Source organism: Acomys minous, assembly GCF_964271855.1.
Source record: "Acomys minous genome assembly, chromosome: 18".
Lineage (NCBI taxonomy): Eukaryota > Metazoa > Chordata > Mammalia > Rodentia > Muridae > Acomys > Acomys minous.
In genome coordinates this window covers 3,195,184-3,219,756 of record NC_140501.1, presented here as the reverse complement: position 1 = coordinate 3,219,756, position 24,573 = coordinate 3,195,184, and the positions used below count along the sequence as shown (strand labels likewise).

Here is a 24,573-nt window from a genome sequence, read left to right as displayed (position 1 = left end):
CAGAATCAAATAGCACACACAGGGTTAAGTGCTGCTGAGCGGGTGGCTGGGGCTCTCCAAACAGTGCTGCTCCTTTTTACAACTCTGAGACCAGCGCCACACACAGGGAGGAAGGAGACTGTGTGGTGGAGTCCCACGCAATTTGACATGACGGTGGGATTTGCTAGATGAAGACGCACCCCACCCCCATCCCCCTCATCCCCCAACCCCCCACCCCCACCCCCGCTTTCAATGGCTGTTTTCTGTTTGAGGCTATTAATCTTCATGAATAACCCAGCCCAGTGGCCCCCGTGGTGTCTCCTAGGGCTCTACTGCAGATGCGGAAAGATCTAATTAGGGAGCTGAATTTTAAGTGTTTGGGGTACTTGCTAGTGAGGGGAACTTTTCGCTTCTCCTAGGCGATTTCAGGCAGCAGCAGGTGCTTCAAAGGCTTCATGCAAAAACCCTCTCCTGGAAAAGTACCAGGCCCCAACTTGGGGAGCAGAGAAGCCAAGAGCCCTGAAGCAGGAGAGGGCGTAGCAGAAGGCTGAGAGGACAGAGTAGCCGACTCCTGACCGGGCCTTGTCAGCTCTGCTCCATCGCAGGGGCAGGCAGCGAGGACACAGAGCTCTGAGCAGAGGCACCTTCAGTCCAGTGTATGGAGAGACAGAAGCTCGTTTGAATGAGCTCACGATGTTCATGACCCAAGTCACCTGTCTTCATATGTCCTCTCAGTAGGACCCTGAAGACTTGGTTCTTCGTGATGCACTTTTAAAAAATCAGGCCGCATTTGGTCAGTTTCAGGTACTACAAGGAGTCCAGGGCAACAGGAAGTGCTGAGCAGGAAGCTCCTCTTCCTCCCCCATCAGGGGACACTGGGGGAAGAGAAAGTGTAACTCTGGGTCTGCACCAACTGGGAGAGCTCCCCAGTGGTTGGTGTTGCCGCTCCGCACTTAAATCTAATTCAAATTCAGTGCGGTACACGGAGGGACCTTTGTGGAACTCTGAGTGACCAGAGCTCTGCCCGGTGTGCTCGCCAGGCTGTCGCTGACCTGTGTCCACTTCTCACACGACCTGGGCTGCTGTCTGCTGTACTTGACGTCGGCAGTAGCACCTGTGCTGGTTTCTGTCCGTTGTCAGGGTTCTTTGGGTGAACATGGTCCCCAAGGTCCAGATGGGCTGGCTCCACAGGAAGTCAACCTTGGAGCATGGCAGATGCGCACAGGAGGAGCTGTGCCTGATGACTGCTGCTGAATCTCCACTCCGAGCCGAGGAGGAGCCAGCTCAGCCTGGAAAGAGCATGCTGAGTCAGCACACGGACTTGAAGTGGCCGCACTCACATGAGAGCTGGCTGTGGTAAATGTGTGGTAACTGTGCTGGCGGCTGGTGCAGAGACGGTCTAGTGGGATCTGTGCTCAGGGTTCAGTGAGGGACCATCTTAAACATAAGGTGTGAGTGACGGAGGGAGGCACCTGATGTCAGTGCCTGGCCCACACACAACACACACACACACACACACACACACACACACACACACACACAGAGCATTTCATATAGTAGTAACCATACCCATGAAACAGCAAAAGCCAACCCACCTGAAACATGCCCGCCCTGGGGCACATGTGTGCCACACAGGTGTGCTGAAGATACATGTAGCCATGCCCATGGGCATACTAATAACAGCAACACGGGATCAGTCTACTCGCTGGCTTCTCCAACGCATCTGACAGAATAGCTATTCTCCATGGCACTGTGAGAACAATACTTGGATTCTCAATAGAATTATAGTAAATATTTATTTAAAAAAAAACATGCTGGGGCTGAGGAGATGGCTCAGTGGCTACAAGCACTTGGACTATAGGCCTGAGGAACTGAGTTCAAATCCCCAGCAGCCACATAAACTGCACTGCTTGCAGAACCTCCCAGGGTGTGGAGGCTGCACGCCAGCTGCTTCTCCTCAGCCTCAGCACTGACTGGAACCCGCTAGAGCCAGGGGCATTGAAGACTTGGCAGCGCACTCCGTAAACCTGTGCCGCGTTTGCCCTCCGCCAGAGGGCCTTGTGCAGGGAGCAGCAGCTCGCCTAAGTGGTCAAAACAGCAAAAGGTGACCAGTGAGCATTCAGCCGAAGGTGGGACACCCGTGTCATACCCCGGCTTCCCCGAGCCTTGGGAACATCTTAGAAGAGCGTGAGGGCTGCAGGGTGTGGAGGGGAGCTCTGAAACGCTGTCTTCTGGACATCGCATGCCATACTGTGAGGTTGGGAGGTGGGGGATTGCTTAGCAGTTAAGAACACCTACTGCTCTTGCAGAGGACCAGAGTTCGGTTCCCAGCACCCATGTGGTGGGCCACAGCGGCCTTTAACTCTTGTTCCAGGGGACCCAGCACCCTCTTCTGGCCTTTGAAGGCACCAGGCACACTGTAATACACATGCATTTATTCAAGCAAACACCCCCACACATGAAATAAAGTAATTTTTCAAGGACAAGGGCATATCTGGGATGGACTGACAGCTCAGTAATTTGGAATGAGTTCTTTCTGTTCCTAACACTCATGTTAGGTGGCTCAAAACTGCCTACAGCTCCGGCTCCAGGGGATCTGACGCCCTCTTCTGTCTCCATGGGTCCCTTTGTTCCTGTGTACATACCCACACACAGACACATAAATAGACACTAAGAAAATAAAGGAAATGTTTTAGCAAAGGACATATCTTGCCCTGATCCCTGCCTCATGGTGTCAACCTCCTCTACCGTGTATGCCCAACATCTTGGTAATTCGGCCTTGACTCAGGCCCCAAACAGTGGCTCCCGCCGACCCTGGACTGAATCTGTGAGCCCAAATGAATCTTCTTTTCTTTTAAATTATTTCTCTTGGCATTTATTACAGTGTTGAAAATCTCGCTAATGCGTCAACTTTTCTTTTAAAGGAAATTACAAAAATAGACCTTCAAATAGAAAACATATGTCTAATTAATTTGTCTATTTTTCTACAAAAACGACTAAAAATTTGCATGCTATTTGCAGGGAATTTTGCTTAGTCACTTACTGGAAAAGTCACTTCTTTCTTCCAAAATTTACAGCCACATAGTTAATGTCTCCCTGTTGAGTGTCAACAATATTTTTTTTCAAAGCCGATGTAAAGAAAGTCAACTTTGGGCTGGAGAGGTGGCTCAGTGGTTGGGAGCACTGACTGTTTTTCCAGAGGACCCGAGTTCAATTCCCAACACCCACATGGCAGCTCACAACTGTCTGTAACTCCAAAATCTGACACCCACAGACATACATGCAGGCGAAGCATCAATACACATAAAATAAAAATGAACAAATTATTTTTTAAAACTTAAAAAAAAGAGAGAGATAGTTAGCTTCAGAGTACTTAAATACTTGAACCAAAATAGAACGTTGTCATCTTTATAACTGATACACATCCTAAGTTTCTGCTCAGCTGAGCTATGTCTGAAAGAAATACACATAGGCTGGGTTTCCTGCCTAGTTTATACCCTAGATGCACTGGGAAAGTGTTCTTTTAACATTTGATTTAAGAGTCACAACAGCCTTTCTTTCCTTTTAAAAGATTTTTATTTTATGTTTGTGCGCCAGGTGCATGCAGTGCCTCTGGAGGCCAGAAGAGGGCGATGAATCCCCTGGAACTTTCATTTAGGTGCTAGGAATTGAACCGGGGTTCTCTGGAAGAGCAGCCAGTGTTCATAACCGCTGAACCAGACAGCCTTTCTCTTCTTTGTGCATTGAATTTTATACAGTGCCTAGTTAAAAGAATGGCGTCTCCACTCCGGATGACACTGCTATACTTTGTGGCTGAGGAAGGGGACAAAGTCCAGTGGAACTTACTTCATTGCCCAACTATTTATTTATTTATTTATTTATTCCTTACTTACTTAATTTATTGGTTTTTCGAGACAGAGTTTCTCTGTGTAGCCTTGGCTGTCCTGGACTCACTTTGTAGACCAGGCTGGTCTCGAACTCACAGAGATCCACCTACCTCTGAGATTAAAGGCGTGCGCCACTACTGCCCGGCTGCCCAGTCTTTTTTATAAGTGAAATCCCATTTTCACGAGGCCACTGTGGAGCACTGTGGTCGGTCTGTGGAATTTGGCAGGATGGGCAAGCGAGGGAGGGTTCTCGCTGCCCCTCTCCCCCACCTGCCACTCACGTGAGAATTACTGTGTAGTGGGTAACTGTGGGCTAACGCCTTCACGCGGGATTGGTGACTGCCTGCAAGCTGTTACCACACCTCACGTCACCATCTGTTATTTACTGTGTGGCACTCTTTGAACTGGTGTCCTTGCAGAGGTTTTTTTTTTTTTTTTTTTCTTCCTGGTGTCTTTAGACTTTTTTTTTTAAAGTTTACCTTATTTGAAGGAAAGAAAGTTCTTGCTGCGGTGTTTTCGGTGGTTAGATGCATTGACCACCCCGGTGCTCTTTGGGTCAGTGAATCCCCTGGATGCTGCGGGAGCCGAGTTTCTGTGCTTTTGATTCTGTGGTGTTTCAGTGCTGCGTTTGATGTGGGCTGTCGTGCTGGGCAGTGAAGTCACACAGACCCATGGGTGCACCTCATCCTTAGCTGCCTTGTAGCTGAGGCCACTGGGCCTTTGTATATCGGCTCCTCCAGACGCTCTTTCTCGAGGCAAAAAGAAACAAGCTGAGCCTTCCTGGTCAAACAGAGAAGTGACACAGATGCTGTAGAAACCGTTGCAGAGGTCCTCTGGCAGCAGGTGGAGGCTTACAAAGCCTTCCTCGCAGGGCAGCAATAACCTCATGAGGAAGATCTGTGGGAATGAACCATGCATAGTATACTCTCTGCACTTGGTGTCAAACTTGAAGAAACCTTTGGTTCCATATTTCAGCAAGCCGTCTATCGCTCCGTGGTAGTTGGAAGCAGACCTTCTAGAAGCATCTAATCATTTATGCAACAGTGTTAATCCACCGTCATGTTCCCTGCATTGCCGAGTTGATTAATACAACCACAGGGTGGATTTTTGTCATTGGCCTCTTTTTTATACGCTGCTCATGGGAGGCACATACAAGCTCGCAGAGTCTGAAAATTTCCAAAAATATCTATCTTAGCATGTACCCCCAAAAAAGGGGGGATCACAAACATGCTTTGGATTTGTTCTTTATTGGGAAGTCTGTCAGTGGATGGCTGCCGTGAAAGGAGGAGGAGAACGGAGCTCTGGGTACAAGTGGCTCACTGAGCGGGGTGACAAGTACTTGAGCAGGATGTTCGCCTGCTGGCTGCTGCCTGTCGGGCTGTTGCATTTGCTGATAAAGCGTCTCACCTATAACAGTAAAAGAAGATTCTCACTCACGGGCCCCGTCTTGGATACGTTGTCCGTGGAGCCCCGCCACCCCGCATGCCCGTGTAGCGGCACCCCTCTCTCCTCACCTCTTCCTCGTTAACCGCTGCACTATTTCAGCCCTCATGGGTTTGCTCCACGCTGTTCTTGGGCAGACATGCTTGATCCCGACGCTCCTCCCATCTTAACGTGAAATTTGGATTCCTCATGCCTTTGAGGAGGAGAGAAAAAAAACCAGTGTGCGATTCCTGGCTGCGGTTTCTGTAGATTCGGGCATCCACGAGTATGTGCAGCTGAAGTCAGCTTCCCTCTTGGCATCTCGGTGTGAAATAGGCTACGTTGTCCTTCCCGCCACGCTAAGCTCAGCACGATGGCACGGAAGACAGAGCCAAGCTTTGAGAGCGAGATCTTTCTGTTTCCAAAGCGGTCAGATGTCAGTCTCGGCTCGCTTCTGTGAACTCTTTTCCTTTTGACAGCAGGTTTAATTCTCAGCAGATGATCGGGTCTTTGTTTCAGGAACATGCTTATGGTCCTTTAAGTTATTCTAATTTGATTTTCAGGGAGCACGGTGTCATCACTTACATTTGGGTAAAGCTCATTGAATGAGCTCAGACTGTAGGGGGAGGATCCTGTGGCTCCTGGTACCCTGGCTCTAGGGGAGGAGCTGCCCTGGCTCTAGGCTGCGCTGGCTCTAGGGGAGGGGCTGCGCTGGCTCTGGGGGAGGGGCTGCGCTGGCTCTGGGGGAGGGGCTGCGCTGGCTCTGGGGGAGGGGCTGCGCTGGCTCTGGGGGAGGGGCTGCGCTGGCTCTGGGGGAGGGGCTGCGCTGGCTCTGGGGGAGGGGCTGCGCTGGCTCTGGGGGAGGGGCTGCGCTGGCTCTGGGGGAGGGGCTGCGCTGGCTCTGGGGGAGGGGCTGCGCTGGCTCTGGGGGAGGGGCTGCGCTGGCTCTAGGGGAGGGGCTGCGCTGGCTCTGGGGGAGGGGCTGCGCTGGCTCTAGGGGAGGGGCTGCGCTGGCTCTGGGGGAGGGGGTGCGCTGGCTCTGGGGGAGGGGGTGCGCTGGCTCTAGAGGAGGGGGTGCGCTGGCTCTAGGGGAGGGGGTGCGCTGGCTCTAGGGGAGGAGGTGCGCTGGCTCTAGGGGAGGGGGTGCGCTGGCTCTGGGGGAGGGGGTGCGCTGGCTCTAGGGGAGGGGGTGCGCTGGCTCTAGGGGAGGGGGTGCGCTGGCTCTGGGGGAGGGGCTGCGCTGGCTCTAGGGGAGGGGCTGCGCTGGCTCTAGGGGAGGGGCTGCGCTGGCTCTAGGGGAGGGGCTGCGCTGGCTCTAGGGGAGGGCGTGCGCTGGCTCTGGGGGAGGGGCTGCGCTGGCTCTGGGGGAGGGGCTGCGCTGGCTCTAGGGGAGGGGCTGCGCTGGCTCTGGGGGAGCCTGCGCTGGCTCTGAGGAGGGGGTGCCCTGGCTCTGCGGGGGGGCTGTGCTGGCTCTGGCTGGCTACATTCCTTCTTGCACATTGCCCTGCATGCTGAGGTTCAATCATGGGAGATCTAGAGGTTTTCTCCTTTAAAGTTCGCAGGTCCTACTTGGCTTTGTTTTCTCTGAATCCCCACCCCTACTCCCCCAAACCCCCACCCTGTATCCCCATTTCCCAGCACAGCCTTTGGGTAAGTGCTGCTCTTGGCCTCTATGGGCAGCTAATGCTGCAGAGGCTGCTTGTTTGGGTAGGATTCCACGTAGGAAGTGGAAGCTGTAGCCTTGCTGTGTGTGTTATGGTTTGCACTTGCCGTCAGTGTCCCAGCTGCCGTGACAGTGTCTGTACTGACCCAGCAAAGGACAGTGGCGTTAAGGTGACTGAGCCTGGAGCTACAAACTACAAAGAATGAACTGGGTCCCAATAGAGGTGTGTGTGTGTGTGTGTGCGTGTGCGTGTGCATGCGTGCACATGTGTGTAAGTGTGTATACGTGTATGTGCGTGCCCGTGTGTGTGCTCACATGTGTGTATGTGTGTGTATACGTGTATGTGTGTGCGCGCGCGTGTGTGTGTGTGTGTGTATGTGTGTGTGTGTATGTGTTAATATAGTAATTACAGAAGAGGTCATGAGTTCTGGCGTGTGTGTGGTACAGATGTGGAAAGAACCAAAGGAGGAGGGGGGGCAGAAATGATGAAAATATAATTATCTATAAAATTCCCCCAAATTAAAAATTTTAACCTGAGGAAAGTTATAGATAATAACATTAATGAGAAGGAATATGAGAGATCATGTCTGAAGATAGGATTTTAATGAAATCATGAGACTTATTCTAAATGTTTATATTTACATGTGAGATAAATGGTTATAATAAATATTTATAGATTTTTAAGAGCCCTCTCTTAACTAATGTTGAAACAGTCGCATAATAGCAGCAGAGGTGACAAAGGATTCAGTTATCCAAATCCCCTGAAAGCCCTGGGCACACAGAGCTGGTGTGCCAGCATGTTTGTGTGGCAGAGAGGAACCTTGCCCACTGCCTGGGGTGTGACCTGCTGTCCACACGCGGTGGGTCCTCTTAGATGTAGTGGATTGTACGAGCAGCTGTCATGCGGCCAGTGTAGCTCTGCCTTATAGAGCTGCACATGGCTCCGAGTCATTTGAAGACTAGGCGTGTAACTCCGTGTCAGAGTATGTGCTTAGCATGTGAAGACCCCACGCTCTACCCCTACCCCCAGTACCGAGACAAGAAGAGAAAACTGTGATCTTGGAATTTATACTTTTTCTTTGAGCATTTCCCCTGTGGTGGGCCTTTTATTCGTAGTATGCATGCACAGCTCTTGGAAGGTGTGAACTCGGAGTATTTTATAGTTGTTTCTGTTAGAGCTTATGCCCTTGTGGTGTCAGTGCGCGCCTCAGTTTGGATTTCATTGCTGTGAAGAGACACCATCATAGATAGCCACAGCAGTGGCAGGGGAAACATTTCATGGGGGCTGCCTTAGAGTTCAGAGGTTCAGTCCATTGTCACCATGACCTGAAGCATGGCAGCATCCTGGCAGACAAGGCGGGGAGGGGGAGGTGGGGGTGTAGGGGGAGTGAGCCTGAGTGTTCTACATCTTGATCTGCAGGCAGCCTGGAGAGACTGTGTCACACTGGGCATAGCTGGAGCATAGGAAACCTCATAGGCCCCCTACACAGTGACACACTTGCTACTCCAACAAGGCCACAGCTACTCCAACAAGGCCACAGCTACCCCAACAAGGCCACACCTCCAATAGTGCCCTCCCGGTGGGCCAAGCATTCACACACATGTGTCTATGAGGGCGTTCCTATTTAAACCACCACCCTATGGAAATTATCAGTTTAGACTTACTCAGCTTTTCCTTTGTGAGAACCACCTTCAAGAAACAAAAACAAGGGTCTATCCACATCCTGAGGGCGTGTCCACTCTGGCAGAGGGAGATGACACTGGGCATGGAACAGGAGGTGGTGTGTTGTCAAGAAGCAGTAAGTGAACTCTTAAGAAGAAGCAGAGCAGACAAGTGAGATTTGGGGCTTGGGTACCACTGAAGTTTTAGGTATGGTGGTACAGGTCAGCCCTACAGACACAAGCCAAAATAAGAAAGAAGTGAAGACAGTAACCCTGGAAATGTCTAGGGAGAGAGTGTTCCAGCCTCTACATGGGCCCTGAGGTGGGTGAGGGTTTGGTGTTTGCCAGGGGACAGATGGGGTGAGCAAGAAGGACAGTGGTGACCTGTAGCTCAGCAGGGTGGCGGAGTGGCCAGGCCCCTCGCCCATCGTGAGGAGGGCTGTGGCTCCATGGAGCCTGAAGACTCAGCCCACCAAACGGTTCAGGTGTAGATGCTTTTTAAACAATCATTGTCTCCTTTTCTCCCTCTCGCCCTCTTTCTTTGGTTTTACTACACATTTTTACTGGATCTCTCTGTGTTGTACCCAGCAGTGCTGAGATGCAGGCGTGGACCGCTGTCTGCACTAGTGTAGGTGCCTTGAGTTCTCCAGATGAACCTGATTTCCAGAGTCCCCTTTGAAAGCCTTTATATTGTGAAATTAATTACCTAATTGAGTCATGGCATAGAATCTGTGGTGTCAATCAAACAAAAACCATCTTATTTTTCAGATGGATGGTTTAATAACACAGAGCTTGTCCTGGAATATTTTTTTTTTAATTGTGATTGCTAACTCAGAATCTTGGTGTCCTTTAGGTAAACCATCTACTTCAGTGGGGATATGCTTTCTGTAGTTTTGTTTCAGACTTATGTATTAGTTGCTAATAAAACACCATGACCAACTGCAGCTTGAGGAAGAAATCATTGTATTGAGAGAAAATATTTTTTTTTATTTTACAGTGATTAAAGTATAGGAACGTTTAGGTTTTTGTTTGTTTGTTTGTTTGTTTGTTTTTTAAGTTATCAAATGTTAGAAATAACATGGTAGAGCCAGGTGTGGTGGCACACACCTTTAATGCCAGCACTGGGGAGGCATAGGCAGGCAGATCTCTGTAAGTTGGAGGCCAGTCTGGAGACCCTGTCTCAAAAGAAAAGAGAAGAAAGAGAGAGAAAAAAGAAATAACATGGAAGGTGTTTCTGGTAAAAAAAAAAAAAAATTAGTTGCTAAACTATGAATTACCAACGCAAGATACAGCGTTGGTGCTGCATGCTAATTCTCCTTGGGTTTACAGAATCATTCCTTTGGAAGGCTGGGTCTTTAGTCCATTGTTGAGATGAGAAAAACAAAAACAAGAACAGAGACAGTGGGCGATGGACGTTTGCTGGGCTGTGTAGCTGGGAGGTGGAAAGCCAGGCTTCATTGTGACCTGATGACACCAGACCCTTTCCCATCCTCTGTTGCTCCTACATGCAGCCACGTGTATTTTATACCCAGCAGTAGTATCTCATCTGTTGAAAATGTTAATTAGATTGCCTCCATCTTTCTTTCCAATCAAAATGTTGGGTTTTTAAAAAAAATAATTGGACTTTTCCTTCCATCACCAATTACTTATTAAACAGATTATCACTACTTTTATATAACCCTTTTTTTTTATTATTATAGCAAAATAGAAATAACATGAACGTAATGTTTTTTAAGTGCACATTCAGTGGGACACTGAGTACACCCCCACAGAACACTTTATCTGAGATAGTAGTGTCTCCTGGCTCCCGGCTCCCTCACGGCCACTCCACTTTGTGTCTCGCTGGACACTTTTGTTGTATTCTTGCTTGAAAGCTTCTTGTCCCTAAGCCCAGAGTCTGTGGGCCTGGATGAATCTGCGCTTTGTCTAAGGAGAATAAACAAGAAGTATTTGCTCAGAAGCCTGGCCTCTTTGTAGATCAGCAGGGCTGGAGCAGGCAGCCTGCTCTGCCCTCACTCACTTCCCTTGTTGAGTGACAGGAGACTGTGAAGAGAAATGGCTTCCTCTGTTTCCTGTTGACAGGACACTGGGTAAAGCAGAAGGATGAGTGACCGACTTAACAGTTCCGTAGGCTGTGAAGCCACAAAGCACGGCCACTGCAGCAGCGTGGCCTCTGGTGAGGGCATTTGTGCTGCACTGTAGCACGGCGAACAGAAGGGCAGGTGTGCGCATCCAGAAGGGGAGGCCTGAGCGAGGGCTGCCGCCTCAGGGAAGTCATTGGCCTCTTAGCAGCTGAATCACCACCCGCGCTGCCACAGTGATGGTCAGACTTGAGCATAGCAGAGGGTGTAGCTTTGGGGTAGAACGTGCACTTGGTGTACAAAAGCCCTGAGCTCAATTCCATCACCACAAAACCACGTTCAGCATGAGTTTTAGGGATCTATAAACCGAATTCAAACCACAGCAAAAAGCATTTGTATGAGTGAGTTTCTGAGTGAGTTTCTGAGGCCCCAGAGGCATTAATTCTTTTTTCCTCGTTTTTGTTTTGTGTTCTGTGCTAATTATAATTCTGGGTTTTTATTTTTATTAAAGGGCTTGTTTATTTTTCCCACATGCGCGGGTGCTTTACCTGCGTGTATATCCACGCATCACATGCATGTACGCAGTGCCTAAAGAGGCCAGGAGCAGGTGTCAGATCTGTGGAACTGGAATTACATGCAAGGCTGGCAGCCGCCATGTGGGCACTGGGACACAGACCCAGGTCCTCTGCGAGAGCAGCAAGTGCTCTTAACCACCGAGCCATCTCTCCTTGCCCTTGGATTTTAATTTTTCAAAGTTCTAAATAAACATAACATTGTTTTTCTCTGAGTAAAATCGCTAGGATTCTGTCTTAGTTAATGTTATTATTAGCTGTTATAACTGTCATTGAACACCATGACCAAAAGCCACTTGGGAAAGAAAGGGTTTGTTTCAGCTTGCAGTTCTACAGCGCTGTTCATCGTCAGAGGAAGTCAGGGCAGGAACCTGGAGGCAGGAGCTGACGCAGAGGCCGTGGAAGATGCTGCTTAGTGGCTTACTCCTTGTGGCTCGCTCAGCCTGCTTTCTTATGCCACTCAGGACCGCCTGGCCACAGGTGGCACTACCCACAGTGCATGGGACTCTTCCACATCAAGTATCAGTCAAGAAAGTGGCCCCCACAGATTTGTCTGCAGGTCAGTCTATCTAGGTTTGTGTTAAGTCAGCAACCGCTAAGAACCCAGGTTTGCTCAAGTGTGTATTGAAATCGGCAGTTAATTGGTGATTTCTAGTCATATAAAATCTTCCCCCAAGATTCCAAAGCAGTGGGGTTAGTTTCAGAATGGATCTGGCTGCATAACCAGGATCAGCCTCAAAGTTGCAATCCTCCTGCCTCAGACTCCTCTGAGTGCTCCTGTTCCAGGCCTGTAGGTGATTTATTTGTTTTAAGTTTACGTGCATATGTGTTAGAGACTAGGAGCCACGTGGGTGGGTGTGAGCGCTGGGAGCCGGCCCTGGGCCCTCTGGAAGAGCAGAAAATACTGCTGACCAGTGAGCCGCCTCTCCAGACCCTGCCTCGAGTCATTTCAACTTGAAAAGACTCAGGGTTGAGAAAGTGATCTGCGCTCAGCACTCACCAGCTAGAAACACTCTAAGCCATTTTCATGGAGAGCACCTGCTGCCTCCTAGAGGAAAGCCAGCCTCCCGTGAAGGAAGATGAAAGCCCAGGAGCACCATCATCTGTTGGCTTTCTACGAAGCCCTCACTCCCGTAAGAAGCAGGCAGCGATTTTCCGGCTGGAAGTCCTGTGTTCCTTCAGTGGCTGTTACCTGGTTTTTCCTTGTCTTGTTCGTCTTTCCCTGCCTATTAAACCAAGGCCCTAAAACCAAGATCTTTTCCTATTACTATTTAGAATGTCTTAATAGTACTGGGACAGCAAATCCCTCATGTTTAGAGCAGACTAACAACACCCTGAAAGACTGCTCCCCGGCCCCCTCCTTGCTAAAGGTTTTCAGGAGAGCCCCAGAACCCCCCCATACCTCCAGGCACACTCACACTGTGCATCGCCCTGGAATGCAGGAAGAAGGGGTTCTGTGCTCGGAACCCTGGTTCCATGGTCTGAGAATCACAGTGAAACTCAAAGGCGCCATTCTCCACTGCCCTGGACTCTGGGACGCCTCGAAACCCAATCTGATGTGTGTTTAATGAGTGTTCTGAACACCGAGGCTCAGTGCGGAGGGGAACAAGGAGACAGTGTGTCCTTGCCGGCAGCGTGGCCACCCCAGAGGCTCCTTAAGGGGGTTGGGGGGTTGGGAGGAGAGAATGGCAGCGTTTGTGTGTAGGCTAACGGGCAGGCCTAAACATTTAGCTAAATTCATCCAAAATGAAAGCTTTGTTCCAGCTCCCCAGAGCTGAGGTGTACTGTTTTACTTCCTGTCTCTGGTGACCACACTGTTTCCTGTCCAGGGTACCAGACAGCTCTTCCCTTCTTGAGCTATCTGTTGCCTTTCCCCACCATGGTCCTCATCGTCATGGCTGAGGCTGGGTAGAGTTTACTGGGTCCTGCTTCCCCTCTGGAGGTTTGGAGCACCCAGGGTCCTCAGCCCTGTGGAGGAGGGCAGTCATGGTGCCTGTGTCACGGAAGAGGAAGTGAAGATGCAGAACAGCTTGCCTCCTGGGGTGCAGCCACGGCAGGGTGTGGCTCGCCTTGCTCAAGTGAGTGTGTAAGCGTAGATGAGGACCAGGTATAGATCCCTGCTGATGTCACAGGCAATGTTGAAACTGCAGTCAAGTCCTGCTGTGGCTTCAGATGGATAGCGATGACATCATGCCTATTATGGACTGCCAGCCACAGTGTGCTTCTAGGGAGGTGTGGAAGCTGAAGACTTCCTGGAGCCTTGTGACGGGGTGGCCATGACATTTCCCTCATGGTCTGTAGTAGTGAGGGTATAAACCAAGCCACTGGCTACAGACATAGGAGGTGTAGCACAGAAATTGTGTTTAGTGCACAGTAATAGTGACAATCAGTGACCATGGTACTGTGTACACACAGTGTGAGCGTGGTACTGTGTACATACAGTGTGAGTGTGGTACTGTGTACATACAGTGTGAGCGTGGTACTGTGTACATACTGTGTGGGCATGGTGCTGTGTACATACAGTGTGAGCGTGGTACTGTGTACATACTGTGTAGGCGTGATATTGTGAGCATACTGCGTGGCGTGGTATTGTGAGCATACTGCGTGGGCGTGATATTATGAACATATTCCATGGGCGTGATATTGTGAGCGTACTGTGTGGGTGGGATATTGTGAACATACTGCGTGGGCGTGGTATTGTGAACATATTCCATGGGCGTGATATTGTGAGCATACTGCATGGGCGGGATATTGTGAACATACTGCATGGGCGTGGTACTGTGTACATACTGTGTGAGTGTGCTATTGTGTGTATATTCAGCAGTGGGCCAAATGTGAACAGATACACACAGTACTCACTCATATGTGGGTCGTCATGGGGTATCATTCACCTGGATCGAGCACTTAGCAAAGCATAGTTTGGAGAATTCACACATCATTTTGCGCTTTGGGAATTACCTTTCCATTTCTTTCCTCTGGGGTTTTTGCTCTGAGATCAGCTTCACTCGTTCACTCTGTGAGTTGCTCCTGATCCTTGACATCTGGACTTGTTTCTCTGATGTGTTCTCTCTCCTGTTAGATCCTGTCCGCTCTCTTTGGTTTTTGCTGTAGGGCTCACTGTGGGATTTGGGAGGCGTTGGCCAAAGCTGTGCAGTCTCGTGCCCATGCTGGGTCCTTTCTCTCTGTGAGCCCCACCTTTACCTTCTAGCTCTTAGAGTGAAGTCACCATGTTCAGTCCTAAGAACTTTGCCATGTTCACGGACTATCCACTCGGCTGTGCAGCCTCCTGGGTTCAGCTGTCGCCATCGTCTCTAAGTTACGGGCTTTTGGGTACGTGAACACACAAGCTTTTAAGAGGCTTTTACTAGCCCAATGCTATCGCAGAACGGCATCTTCTGCTCCTAGCCTTTGACAGTTCAGCCTGGTCTAGTTGCTTCTCACTTTGGACCCCTCTCCTCGCCTCTGTAGTTAGGGTTCAGCTTGCTTCTCTGTCATCTCTCAGAGTCCTAAAGAAACCTCTCACCTGCTGTCCCCTCTCATTTTCTTCTAGGAATTTTTTTCCTTTTTTATTTAAAAAAAAAAAGTCTATTCTTTGTCATTTTAGCAGCGTGTCTGGAGACAGCAGAGACACTGTGTGCATGCGTCCATGTCTCTGTATTTAGTCCAGGTCTGTCATTACCCCCGAGTCTGCAGTAAGCCCAGGCTGACAGTGGCCTGTGCTAACCATTCTAGGAAAAGAACAAACCTGTGGGCATTCACACACAGATCCAGGGTTCTCAGACTGTCTCAGTATGCTCCCGGGGCTCCTGTTTCACTGGCAGCTGTCCCTGGAGCTGGGGGCTGTGGGGTGAGAGAACAGGAAAGCTCCGGTGAAGAACCGACGTCCTGGGAACATGGCCAGGATGCTGAGGCCTAGCGTGACTTCAGGCCTGAGCTGGGTTGTGAAGCTTTATGAATTGAAAATTGAGATGATTCGATAGATCTTGAGCCAGTAAAAGTGGGAGACTCGGTCACCCACCTCCTACCCTGAGCCTTTGCTGGGTGTGCTGGGCCCTCAGGGTTAGGGTTTTTGGAGGCCATACTTTTTCCCAGGATGCCTATTGAGGCATTATTACCTTGTCATTGCTTGTTCCTGAAGGGACAGTGCCAAGCATGCACCGCTTCTGTCTACATTGGCCAAGAACAGAGTCCTAAATTGTTATCAGTTTATCGGGACTGGAAGAGACACAGCATCGTACAGTGGAGATGCCGTGCTAGCAACAGTCTACAAACTGCTGTCAGAGACCTGTGTGCTCTGAGCCGCTGGGTAGTCCCTCCAACGCTTCTCCAGCGTCCAGCATTGGCCGTGATGGTTGGCATCCATGGCGCCGGCTGTGTCCTCCCAGTCTCCGCCTCTGTGTCCTGTGGCATTAGCCCCACCCTTCCCATCATTAGCTTCTGAGGACAAGACATCCTTAAAGGCCTCACTTGATACCTGTGAAGACCTGCTTTTGGAATTCACCGGGACGGGAGGGTTAGATTGTGCCTACTGCGGCAAGTTTTATATATTTGCTACTACTGTTGGATCTCCATATGGGGTAGCAGTCTCAGGTACAGACCAAAGTCCAGCTGTGGGACCCCAGAACCTTGCCAACTCTTAGACTTCACCCTATGTCTGGGATTCTTCACTGTCCACAGGGAGTCAGTGAGCATATTCAGATGGAGGGTTGCTGTGCTAGGTCACTTTCTCCTGAGTCCTAAGGCCTCATCCCTGAGGCGGGGTTACGGATGGAGCCGGGCTCCGAATCTCAGGACATTGCAGGACCACGGCTTAGTGTGGAGCCCAGTCCTCCGTCAGCCATCGCTTCTACAGTGGCAGTGACGCTGAGAGCGTACGTCAGGCCCTCGGCAGCACACTGTGTCATAATTCCGTTTTGTGGGACCAGAGGGCTGGCCCTTCAGGCACATGCTTCATGATCTGAGTTTGATCCTTGGAACCCACATGAGGGAATGAGGGGACTGAGTCTTCTGTAAGCTGTCCTCTGGCCTCATGAGTGCGGTGGCACACCTGTGGACATAAACACACACAACTTCTATCAAGTCCGTTTTATAATCCTAATTCTATTTTAGCATCACGTGTGTCCACAGGGGCAGTGATACCTATAGTTCACCTGTTCGGGAGGCTAAAGCCAGAGAATTGGAAGTCGAAGACCAGCCTGGGCAGTAGCGTGAGCTTAGGTCAGCCTGTGCATACACGTGAGGCCTTACCTCCATAATAGCAGTGATTACAATGATAATTGCTCATCCTTTCTGACTCCATGCAGTAGGGCTGAACGCTGTGCCACCTATCGAACCCTTAAGCCGCTTTGGACCACTGTCTTCGCAGGAAAGTCAGACACCAGAGCCGGCTCTTCTTTTATTGATTTTACATTGATTTTTTTCGGGCACCCGTGTGTGGGTGTCATCAGCATCTTTCCTGGTTGCTTTCCACGCGAAGACGGCTCCTACCAAGTACGAACTCAGTAATTTGAGTAGACTGGTGGCTGGTGAGCCCTGGCATCTGCCTGCCTCTGTCCCTGTCCCCGCCCCTGCCCCTGTCCCTGTCCCCACAGCACTGGGATTGCATGCGTGCATCACATACTCAGCAAAGTGGGCACCTGACTGGTGAGTTGTTTCATCACCTCCAGAGTCCGCCTGCTGTTTCGTCACTGTTCCACTACGTGACAGTGCTCTGGGAGCCACAAGCAGCCCTCGTCAGATTCTCAAACCACCACTGCAAACTTTGCATCCTTTGTAGCCTAAAAGCAATGAGTCTCTACTGTGGTGACCCCAGAATATCCCTTGTGCCAACTGATACACTGCGTGTCTGTGCACGCTCACCCGGCAGGCTCCACATCTGGCTTCTTTTACTTCTTTTACTTCTTTTACTTCTTCTACTCTCATCTCTCTGCGGCATCTGAAAAAGTTGCCAACTGCTCTGATTTCTAACAGTCCGCACACACGCACACCTGTGTGTGTGAGTATATGTGTGAGAGTGTGTGTGCAGGTAAATGTGTGTGTTGGTGAGAGTGTGCTTATGTGAGGGTAAGTAAGTATGTATGTATGATGTGTGCGTGTGTGTGAGTAAGTATTTGATTGTGGTATGTGTGTGTATATGAGTGCATGGGTGTGGGGGGTGTACGTGTATGCAAGTGCATGGATGTTTGTGTGTGTGTGGTGTGTGTGCATGTATATGTGAGTGCATGGGTATGCGTGAGTGGGTATGTGCATGCGAGTGCATGGGTGTGTGTGAGTGTGTATGTGAATGCATGAGTGTGTGTGTGTGTGTGTGTGTACATATGTATACACGTAGCTGAAGGGCAACCTCAGTTGCCGTTCCTCATGCTCCGCCCACTCTGTTTTTGGAGACAGTCTCTCCCTGGCCTGTGAGTAACCATGTTAGCACTTACCATGTGTGCTAATTGATCTAATTATCTGTTTATACCAGGGACTTGGGGAGTGGCGCCTGCACTGGACTTCACTCCCCGAGTCAGTACATCTTAGCCTTCTCAAGCTATTGTTTATTGATAGTTCTGTTTACCCATTCAGAAATGCTCCAGAGCTTGCAAGGAAATCCCCAGGGCATTGGAACACCCTGTGGCCCGACTGGCGGACCCTGGACTGTGGGACTCAGGAATGGTATTCTAAAAGGTGTTTTGTTAACTGTAGGAAGAGGAGGCAAGGCTTTTGAGAGAAGCCATCCCTTTGTTGGGAGAGTGTGCCCTGGTTGCCATGGCTACACTAAACCCCAAACAGGGGAGGGAGAGAGGAGAAAACTCCCAGAAATGGCTTTCTGAAACCTGAGCAGATGGAAGTTTTGTCAACTTGTTGGGCAGATGTTACCTTTAGTTTTCTGTCTGTGAGGTAATTCCCCAAAGCTGTCTCAAGTAGGAGATGCATTTATTTAGCTCCTTAGGGAGGTAAAGAAAAGAGAGCAGGTCTGCCCCTCAGCTACACAACTTTAGTCTTCTGGAAAATGGAAGAAACGTTCTTGCATAAGACTTTATGGAAAAAGCTGAAAACCCAGGAGTAGTTAAAGGCGCAGCAAACTAAAGCCCTGGCCCCAGGCTTGTGTCTGCCGGTCTGTGCCTGTGAGTCTATACAGCATTCGGGCCTTGCTGAGCATGTGAATTCCCCACTAATGTGATTCTATGGGGCCCAATGAAAGGCCAAACTAAAATGGAGACACAACAGGGGCACAGAGTGTGGAGTCCGCCAACCTGTTTGTGCAGTAGATTGCCTAAGAGTTGCCAGTAAGGACAACAGCAGCAGAGTTGATCGTGGGGTTTCACGTATTGCTAACTTGTTCTCCAGCACAAATGATGATATTAAGTTAGGCTCTGACCCCTCACTCTTCTAGAGGGTCTCATCAAGAATACCCAATGCGGGCTTGTCCGGAAACACGTGGGATGTTGAACAAAGCATGGACGGGGGCTGGAGAGACGGCTCAAAGGGGAAGAGTATTTTCTACTTGTAGAGAGGACCCGGTTCAATTCTGAACCCACACATTGTGGCCTGCAGCCATCTGTAATTCCAGTGACGTGGGCTCCGATGCCCTCTCCTGGCTCCCGTGGGCACCGGGCAAGCAAATGTGCACAGACATACACATGAAATAAAGTGTAATAAGATGAAAATGTCCATAGTAAACCAGTCATATTTAGTCACTATTGCCATAAGTGGATTTTCACCTCATAACAATTCACTCTTAGAAAATACTTTGCTAGATGTTTCCTCATTGTGATTTGCCTCCTTAACTGGTGCTGTTACACTCCCCTGCCCCCAAACACACACACCTTATCTGTCTCATGTAGCCCAGGCTAGCCTCCTACTCCTTGTGCAGTTGAGATAACCTGGCATCTTCCTTACCCCACCTCCCCCAGGTGCTGGAATCCCAAGCAGACATGTAGTTTATGCAGCACTGGGATTAAATTGAGAGCTTCTCGCATGCTAGACAAGCCCTTTACCTACTGAGCTACACTCCAAAGGTGTGCACACATGTGTGTGTTTGTGCATAGCGTATATGCACTTGTGTGTACATGTGTGGGAGACCAGGTTGATGTTGGGTTTCTCTCTCTAATGCTCTCTTGTTTTCTGGAACAGTCTGTCACTGAACCTGGAGTTCGTGATTGGCTGGAGTATGTGGCTCCGAGGATCCCCCTGTACGACCCCCCACCCCATGCCCCACATGAGCCATCATGGCCAGCTTTTATTTAGGCTCTGGGGCTCGAAGGCAGGGCCTGCTTTACGGACTCTCCCAGCACTCCCAGTGCCTTCTCTCCAGCATGGCTCCCCCTGTTGTGGTTTGCCGCTGGAGCCATTTTAGGATAGAGTGGCCTGATACCAAACGGAGTGAGTTCATGGAGGCCATCAGAGTGTCATTTACTCTCGAAATTGCCATGTGATGAGTCTTTAAGCCTTTAGTAACTTTCGCATGCCGTGCTAAGGGTGTAGCCAGAATTCACAGGGAGCTCAGACTGCTTCCCAGCTGCCCTCCTGGGATGGATCCTAGAAGTTAGGAAGCGGCCGTGTTGGCATCTTGTGTGTGGACCTTGGGAGTTAGGCGCAGCCATGGTAACTCGGCGTTGACATTTCCATGTTAAATAGCTGTCAGTACACTAGAAGACGAATTTCACAGAAATGTGCATGGAAGAGTTAATTTGTTGTTGTTGTTGTTGTTGTTGTTGTTGTTGTTGTTGGTTTTTTTGTTTTGTTTTGTTTTGTTTTTGGGAGACAGGGTTTTGCTATGTAACAGCCCTGGCTGGACTTGCTCTGTAGACCAGGCTGGCCTCAAACTCACAGAGATCTGCCTTCCTCTACCTCCGGAGTGCTGGTATTAAAGGTGGGCCCCACCACTGCTGGCCAGCTGAGCCATTTATTTACAGCCCATCCTAGTTGCAGGACAGGGAGTCAGTTGTGCTCATGGATTCAATGTCAGTGGCCACTCTCCCCGAGCCCGCTAATGAAGTGTTCAGTCTAACACCCTGTCCATAAAGACATCCACTGTATATTGACTTTTGCTGCTTATTTAAATTTCTAGTGTTAAACTGTGAAGTTTCATTTCTCCGATTCTGTAAATCTAGGTGAAGTTATCAGATTCCCTTAGCTCCAGGAATCCTTTGGGAAATATGAGTGTCGGCCAGCGGGGGGGATAATTGGCGAATCCTGAAACAAGAAGACAGTGTCGGAGGTTGTGTCGGAGGTTGTGAAACTGGACTGTAGTCTTTAAAACATACTGTACGGGTGTGGGGATTCTTCCACAAGTTCTTTTTTAATGATTTATTTATTATGTATACAGTGCACATTAGATCACATTACAGATGGTTGTGAGCCACCATGTAGTTGCTGGGAATTGAACTGGGGACTTCTGGAAGAGCAGTCAGTGCTCTTGACCGCTGAGCCATCTCTCCAGTCCCCTTCCACAACTTCTTATGCCATAGCCCATTTTAAAAATAATGTGTTTGTTAAAGTCTTTGGAGTCACTGGAGTTTCTAAAGGAAAGAAGGTTCCAGAAAAACTGGCTGCCCCAAAGCTGATCATGTAGCTTCTTGCATCCTGGTGTGAGAAAGTAACCCTAAAACTAAGGATTGGTATAAACAGGTCAGCATCCCAACCCATCCGCCTAGCTGGCAAATGGCTGCGTGCATATGGCATATTCGAAACGGAGCAGATGACAGTACCTCAGTGGCAGCAGGGCTGGTGGCCCACAGTCCACGGTCCTCTCTTAGGGCTCTTCCTTTGGATAAGGCATAAGGGGTGGTCACATCTCACTCCTGCCACCTGTCCGTGTGAGCCACAGATGCAGCCCCGTGAGTTGAGCTGAGATTATCCACAGAAGATGTCGCACGCTGCAGGTAGCCATGAGTATCCTCCAGATTGCTGTGAGGGCAGCCATGGGGCCCTAGCATGGTTTCTGCTAGAGAAATGGAGGTGCAGAGTTGCCCGCACTGAACCGTTCGCTGTACCTGCCAGGTCTCAGCCCTCACTGCCCATCAGTGTCGTCCCGAGGCAGTTGGCCCCTGAACTGTTGCGTGCGAATTGGAGGGGAAGCGGAAATACAAAGCCAGTGATGGTAACATTTGCCTCCCGAGGTTTGGTGTGTGTGGTGGCGTTTGATCCATCTTACCAGACAGATCTTAGAGGCCCAAGGCGTGGTTCTAGGTGGGGTGTTACGCAGATCCCTCTCTTGTCTCCCACCATGCGGACCTGGGAATTGAACTCAGGTCATTTGTCAGGCTTGGTAGCGAGCCGTTCTCCCTGCTGAGCCGCCTGTCTCACCTGCCCTGGCTTAACAACCTCGTGCAGCAGGGAGGTAAGCGCAGTTCCCTGCTCTGTGTGCGGCAGATCCAATGCTGCTCTCACAGACAGATGGCAGGCATGCCTGTGCCTACCTGTCATCCTGGCTCTCGGAGGAGAGTTGTTCAAGGCTACACTGGGCTACACAGCAACACTGCGTCTCAAACCCAAAGAGAAACAAGGGAAGTAGTTTTTTATTAGGAAAGGGACGGTGCTGGGCTGACATTGGAGTCGGGAAAAATGGATTGATCTCCAAGTCTGGAGTCCAAGCGGAGACACAGAAGTGATACCCAGCATGCCACAGGGTGGATGGTGGCAAGTCCTGCTGACCCTGTGCGAGTCCCTCTGACACAAGAATTAGTGTGGTTGCCTGGTTGCCTTCTGCAGAGGACGCTTGTAACTCCGGTTCGTTCTTTCTGTCCACAGCAACGAGCTCCGGGGAAGGTGCTGCTTGACGCCGTGTGCAGCCACCTCAACCTCGTGGAAGGCGACTACTTTGGCCTGGAGTTCCCTGACCACAAAAAGATCATGGTAGGAGCCTTGAGGGGCACCCGCTTAATGCTGCTGTCTTCCCATTTGTTCATTTTAGGGGTGGGGAGGGATCCTGTCTCTCTTTGGCCATGTAAAAGGAATCCGTGCACCTGCCATCAGTGTCTAAGGGGATGGAGACAGGAAACAGCCTCCTTCCACCCTGCCTGCCACCCCAGGGGTTGTGTGTTGCCTTGTCACGTCTGCTCAGCGCGTGCACACACAGACACAACTTCATGCACTGAGGAAGCCCTTCACAGTGCTCCCAGAGGAAATCCTTCCCGTGTCGAGCCCTCTTCCTCTGTTTTCCGCAGTTGCACATACCATCTACAGCTTGTGCTGTTCCCGGTGCACTGTGGGTTTCTTTCCTCCATTATAGTGAGGCCGCAGCAAACGTACTAGTATAAAGGTTTCTGTAGTCCCAACGTGTCAAACTGTGCTTTTAAAAGGTTTGATCACTTTGAATCCTGAACTTAGAGCTTCCTGGTATTCTGGTCTTTTTTGTTTGGTTTAGTTTGGTTTGGTTTGGTTTGGTTTGGTTGATGACACGTTTTAAAGGCTGGTTTCTGTTGTCAGCCAGTTGGCTGTGTTCCTACAAAGCCTTCGTCGCTGACACTGTATGCACAGAGGCCTCACCACTGTTCTGGACTACCATAATGAACCTGTTAGCTAGGAGGCGGCAAGCCTGAGGTAGAGGACAGTACATGACGTGTGTAGGTGTCCGTGGAGCCAGGGTGCTTCGGTGCAGTGTGGACAGCAAGCAGCCTTGGATGTAAATGTTGTTTTTATTTCCTCAGATGAGGGGATGAGATGAGAGCCATTCCCATGCCTTTCCAGCTCTTTCTGAACTCTGGCTGGCTGGTCCAACTCTGCTGTTCTGGCTCAAAATTCTTTCCAAGCTGACTGACTCAAACTGGCTTCTCTGGTCTTTTGGCTGAATTGCTCTGCCTAACCTCAAACTAATTCTGGCAATGTGTTTTTTTATCTTCTGGCTCCTTCTCATTCTCTGGCTCATTCTGTCTTCACCTGTGCCTGCCTTGCCCTCTCTGCAGCCTGTCTCTGTACAGCTATCCCTGTTAAAAACAAAACTCTCTCCCTCTCCCCACGCTGCTCTGAGGAAGCCTGTCCTTCCTGTCCTCATCAGAGTTGGGCGTATCCATCTCTGACTCATTCTGTCTAGTCTTCCTCTGATGCGTCACTTTGTCTGCCCCTCAGTTAGATGTCACTTTCAAACATGGCTGCTTCCTTCTATAAATCAACCTTGCCCTCAATGTTTGGCATTAAATGTGTGTGTGCTAAGGGCTTGTCTGTATTCCAGCCAGATCCCATAGATCTAGAAGATCGGAAGTGATTTCTTGCCAGAGCAGCCATGTTGCTGGGTTAAAATTCCACTACACTTTGTGTGCAGGAAGCTTCTTCCCAGGTAATACAGAACAGAGTTCCAGGACTAGTAAGAGCTGGTTAGTACAGCATGCCAGGCACAAAGACCAGAAAACCAGTGGGTTATTCTGGGGCCTGCAAAGAAGAACAGAACAGAGGCGTTTGAGGGAGGGGGCAATGGAAGGAGACGTTGGAAGATAAGTGGGGTGCAGGTGGCCAAGGATTTCTATTGTTTGGAGATATTTTTGTTTGGTTTTTGAGGCAGGATTTTACTGTGTAGCCCTGTTAGCCTAGAACTTGTTATATAAACCAAGCTGGCTTCATATTCACAGAGACCTGCCTGTGCTGTCTCCTGACTGCTGGAGTTGAAGGTGTATGCTGCCATGTTCATCTGTCAGGGCATTTCTGTGTTGTACTGCTTTGTAGAATATGAGCCACAGCCTTTTGTTTTATTTATTTATTTATTTATTTATTTTGAGACAAGAGTCTCATGTAGCTTAGGCTAGCCTAAGACTTGCTGTGTAGCTGGGCCTGGTCTGGAACTCCTGAATCTTCTGCCACCACTTTCCGAGTTCTAGACTTATAGACATGGGCCATAATGCCTGACTTGACATACAGTACTTTTTAGTTTGTTAGTTAATGTACATGGGCAGTGGTTTTCAACCCTCTTAATGTTGTGACCCTTTAATACAATTCCTCATGCTATGGTGGTCCCCTAACCATAAAATTATTTCATTGCTACTTCATAACTATAATTTTGCTACTGTTACGAATCTCACGTAAATATCTGATATACCGGGTATGTGATATGTGACCCCACAGGGGGTCACAGCATACGAGTGGAGAGCTGCTAGTATGTAGGTGTGTGGAATGTGGATGCAGTGCTTGTGGAGGCTGGAGCAGGACATTGGATCCCCTGGTGCTTGGATTACAGACTATTATGAGCAGCCATGTGGATGCTGAGACTCAAACATGGGTCCTTTGACAGAACAACCATTGCTCTTCACCACTGAGCCGTCTCTCCTCCTCCCACAGGCATTATTTTAGCTGTTCTGTAGTTTTACAGAGGATACAATAAATTAGGAGGG

The 24,573-nt window shown here is 49.7% G+C and overlaps 1 protein-coding gene across 6 annotated transcripts in view; it reads left to right on the top strand.

Annotated features, from left to right (window-relative positions):
- Positions 1-24,573, top strand: part of FARP1 (FERM, ARH/RhoGEF and pleckstrin domain protein 1) — a 240,551-nt gene that overhangs the window by 147,406 nt on the left and 68,572 nt on the right. For all 6 annotated transcript variants that reach the window (XM_084767089.1, XM_084767093.1, XM_084767091.1 and 3 more), the window contains one exon: positions 22,004-22,108. In XM_084767089.1, coding sequence (XP_084623215.1) covers positions 22,004-22,108 — 105 coding nt within the window. The remainder of the gene's footprint in view (positions 1-22,003; positions 22,109-24,573) is intronic.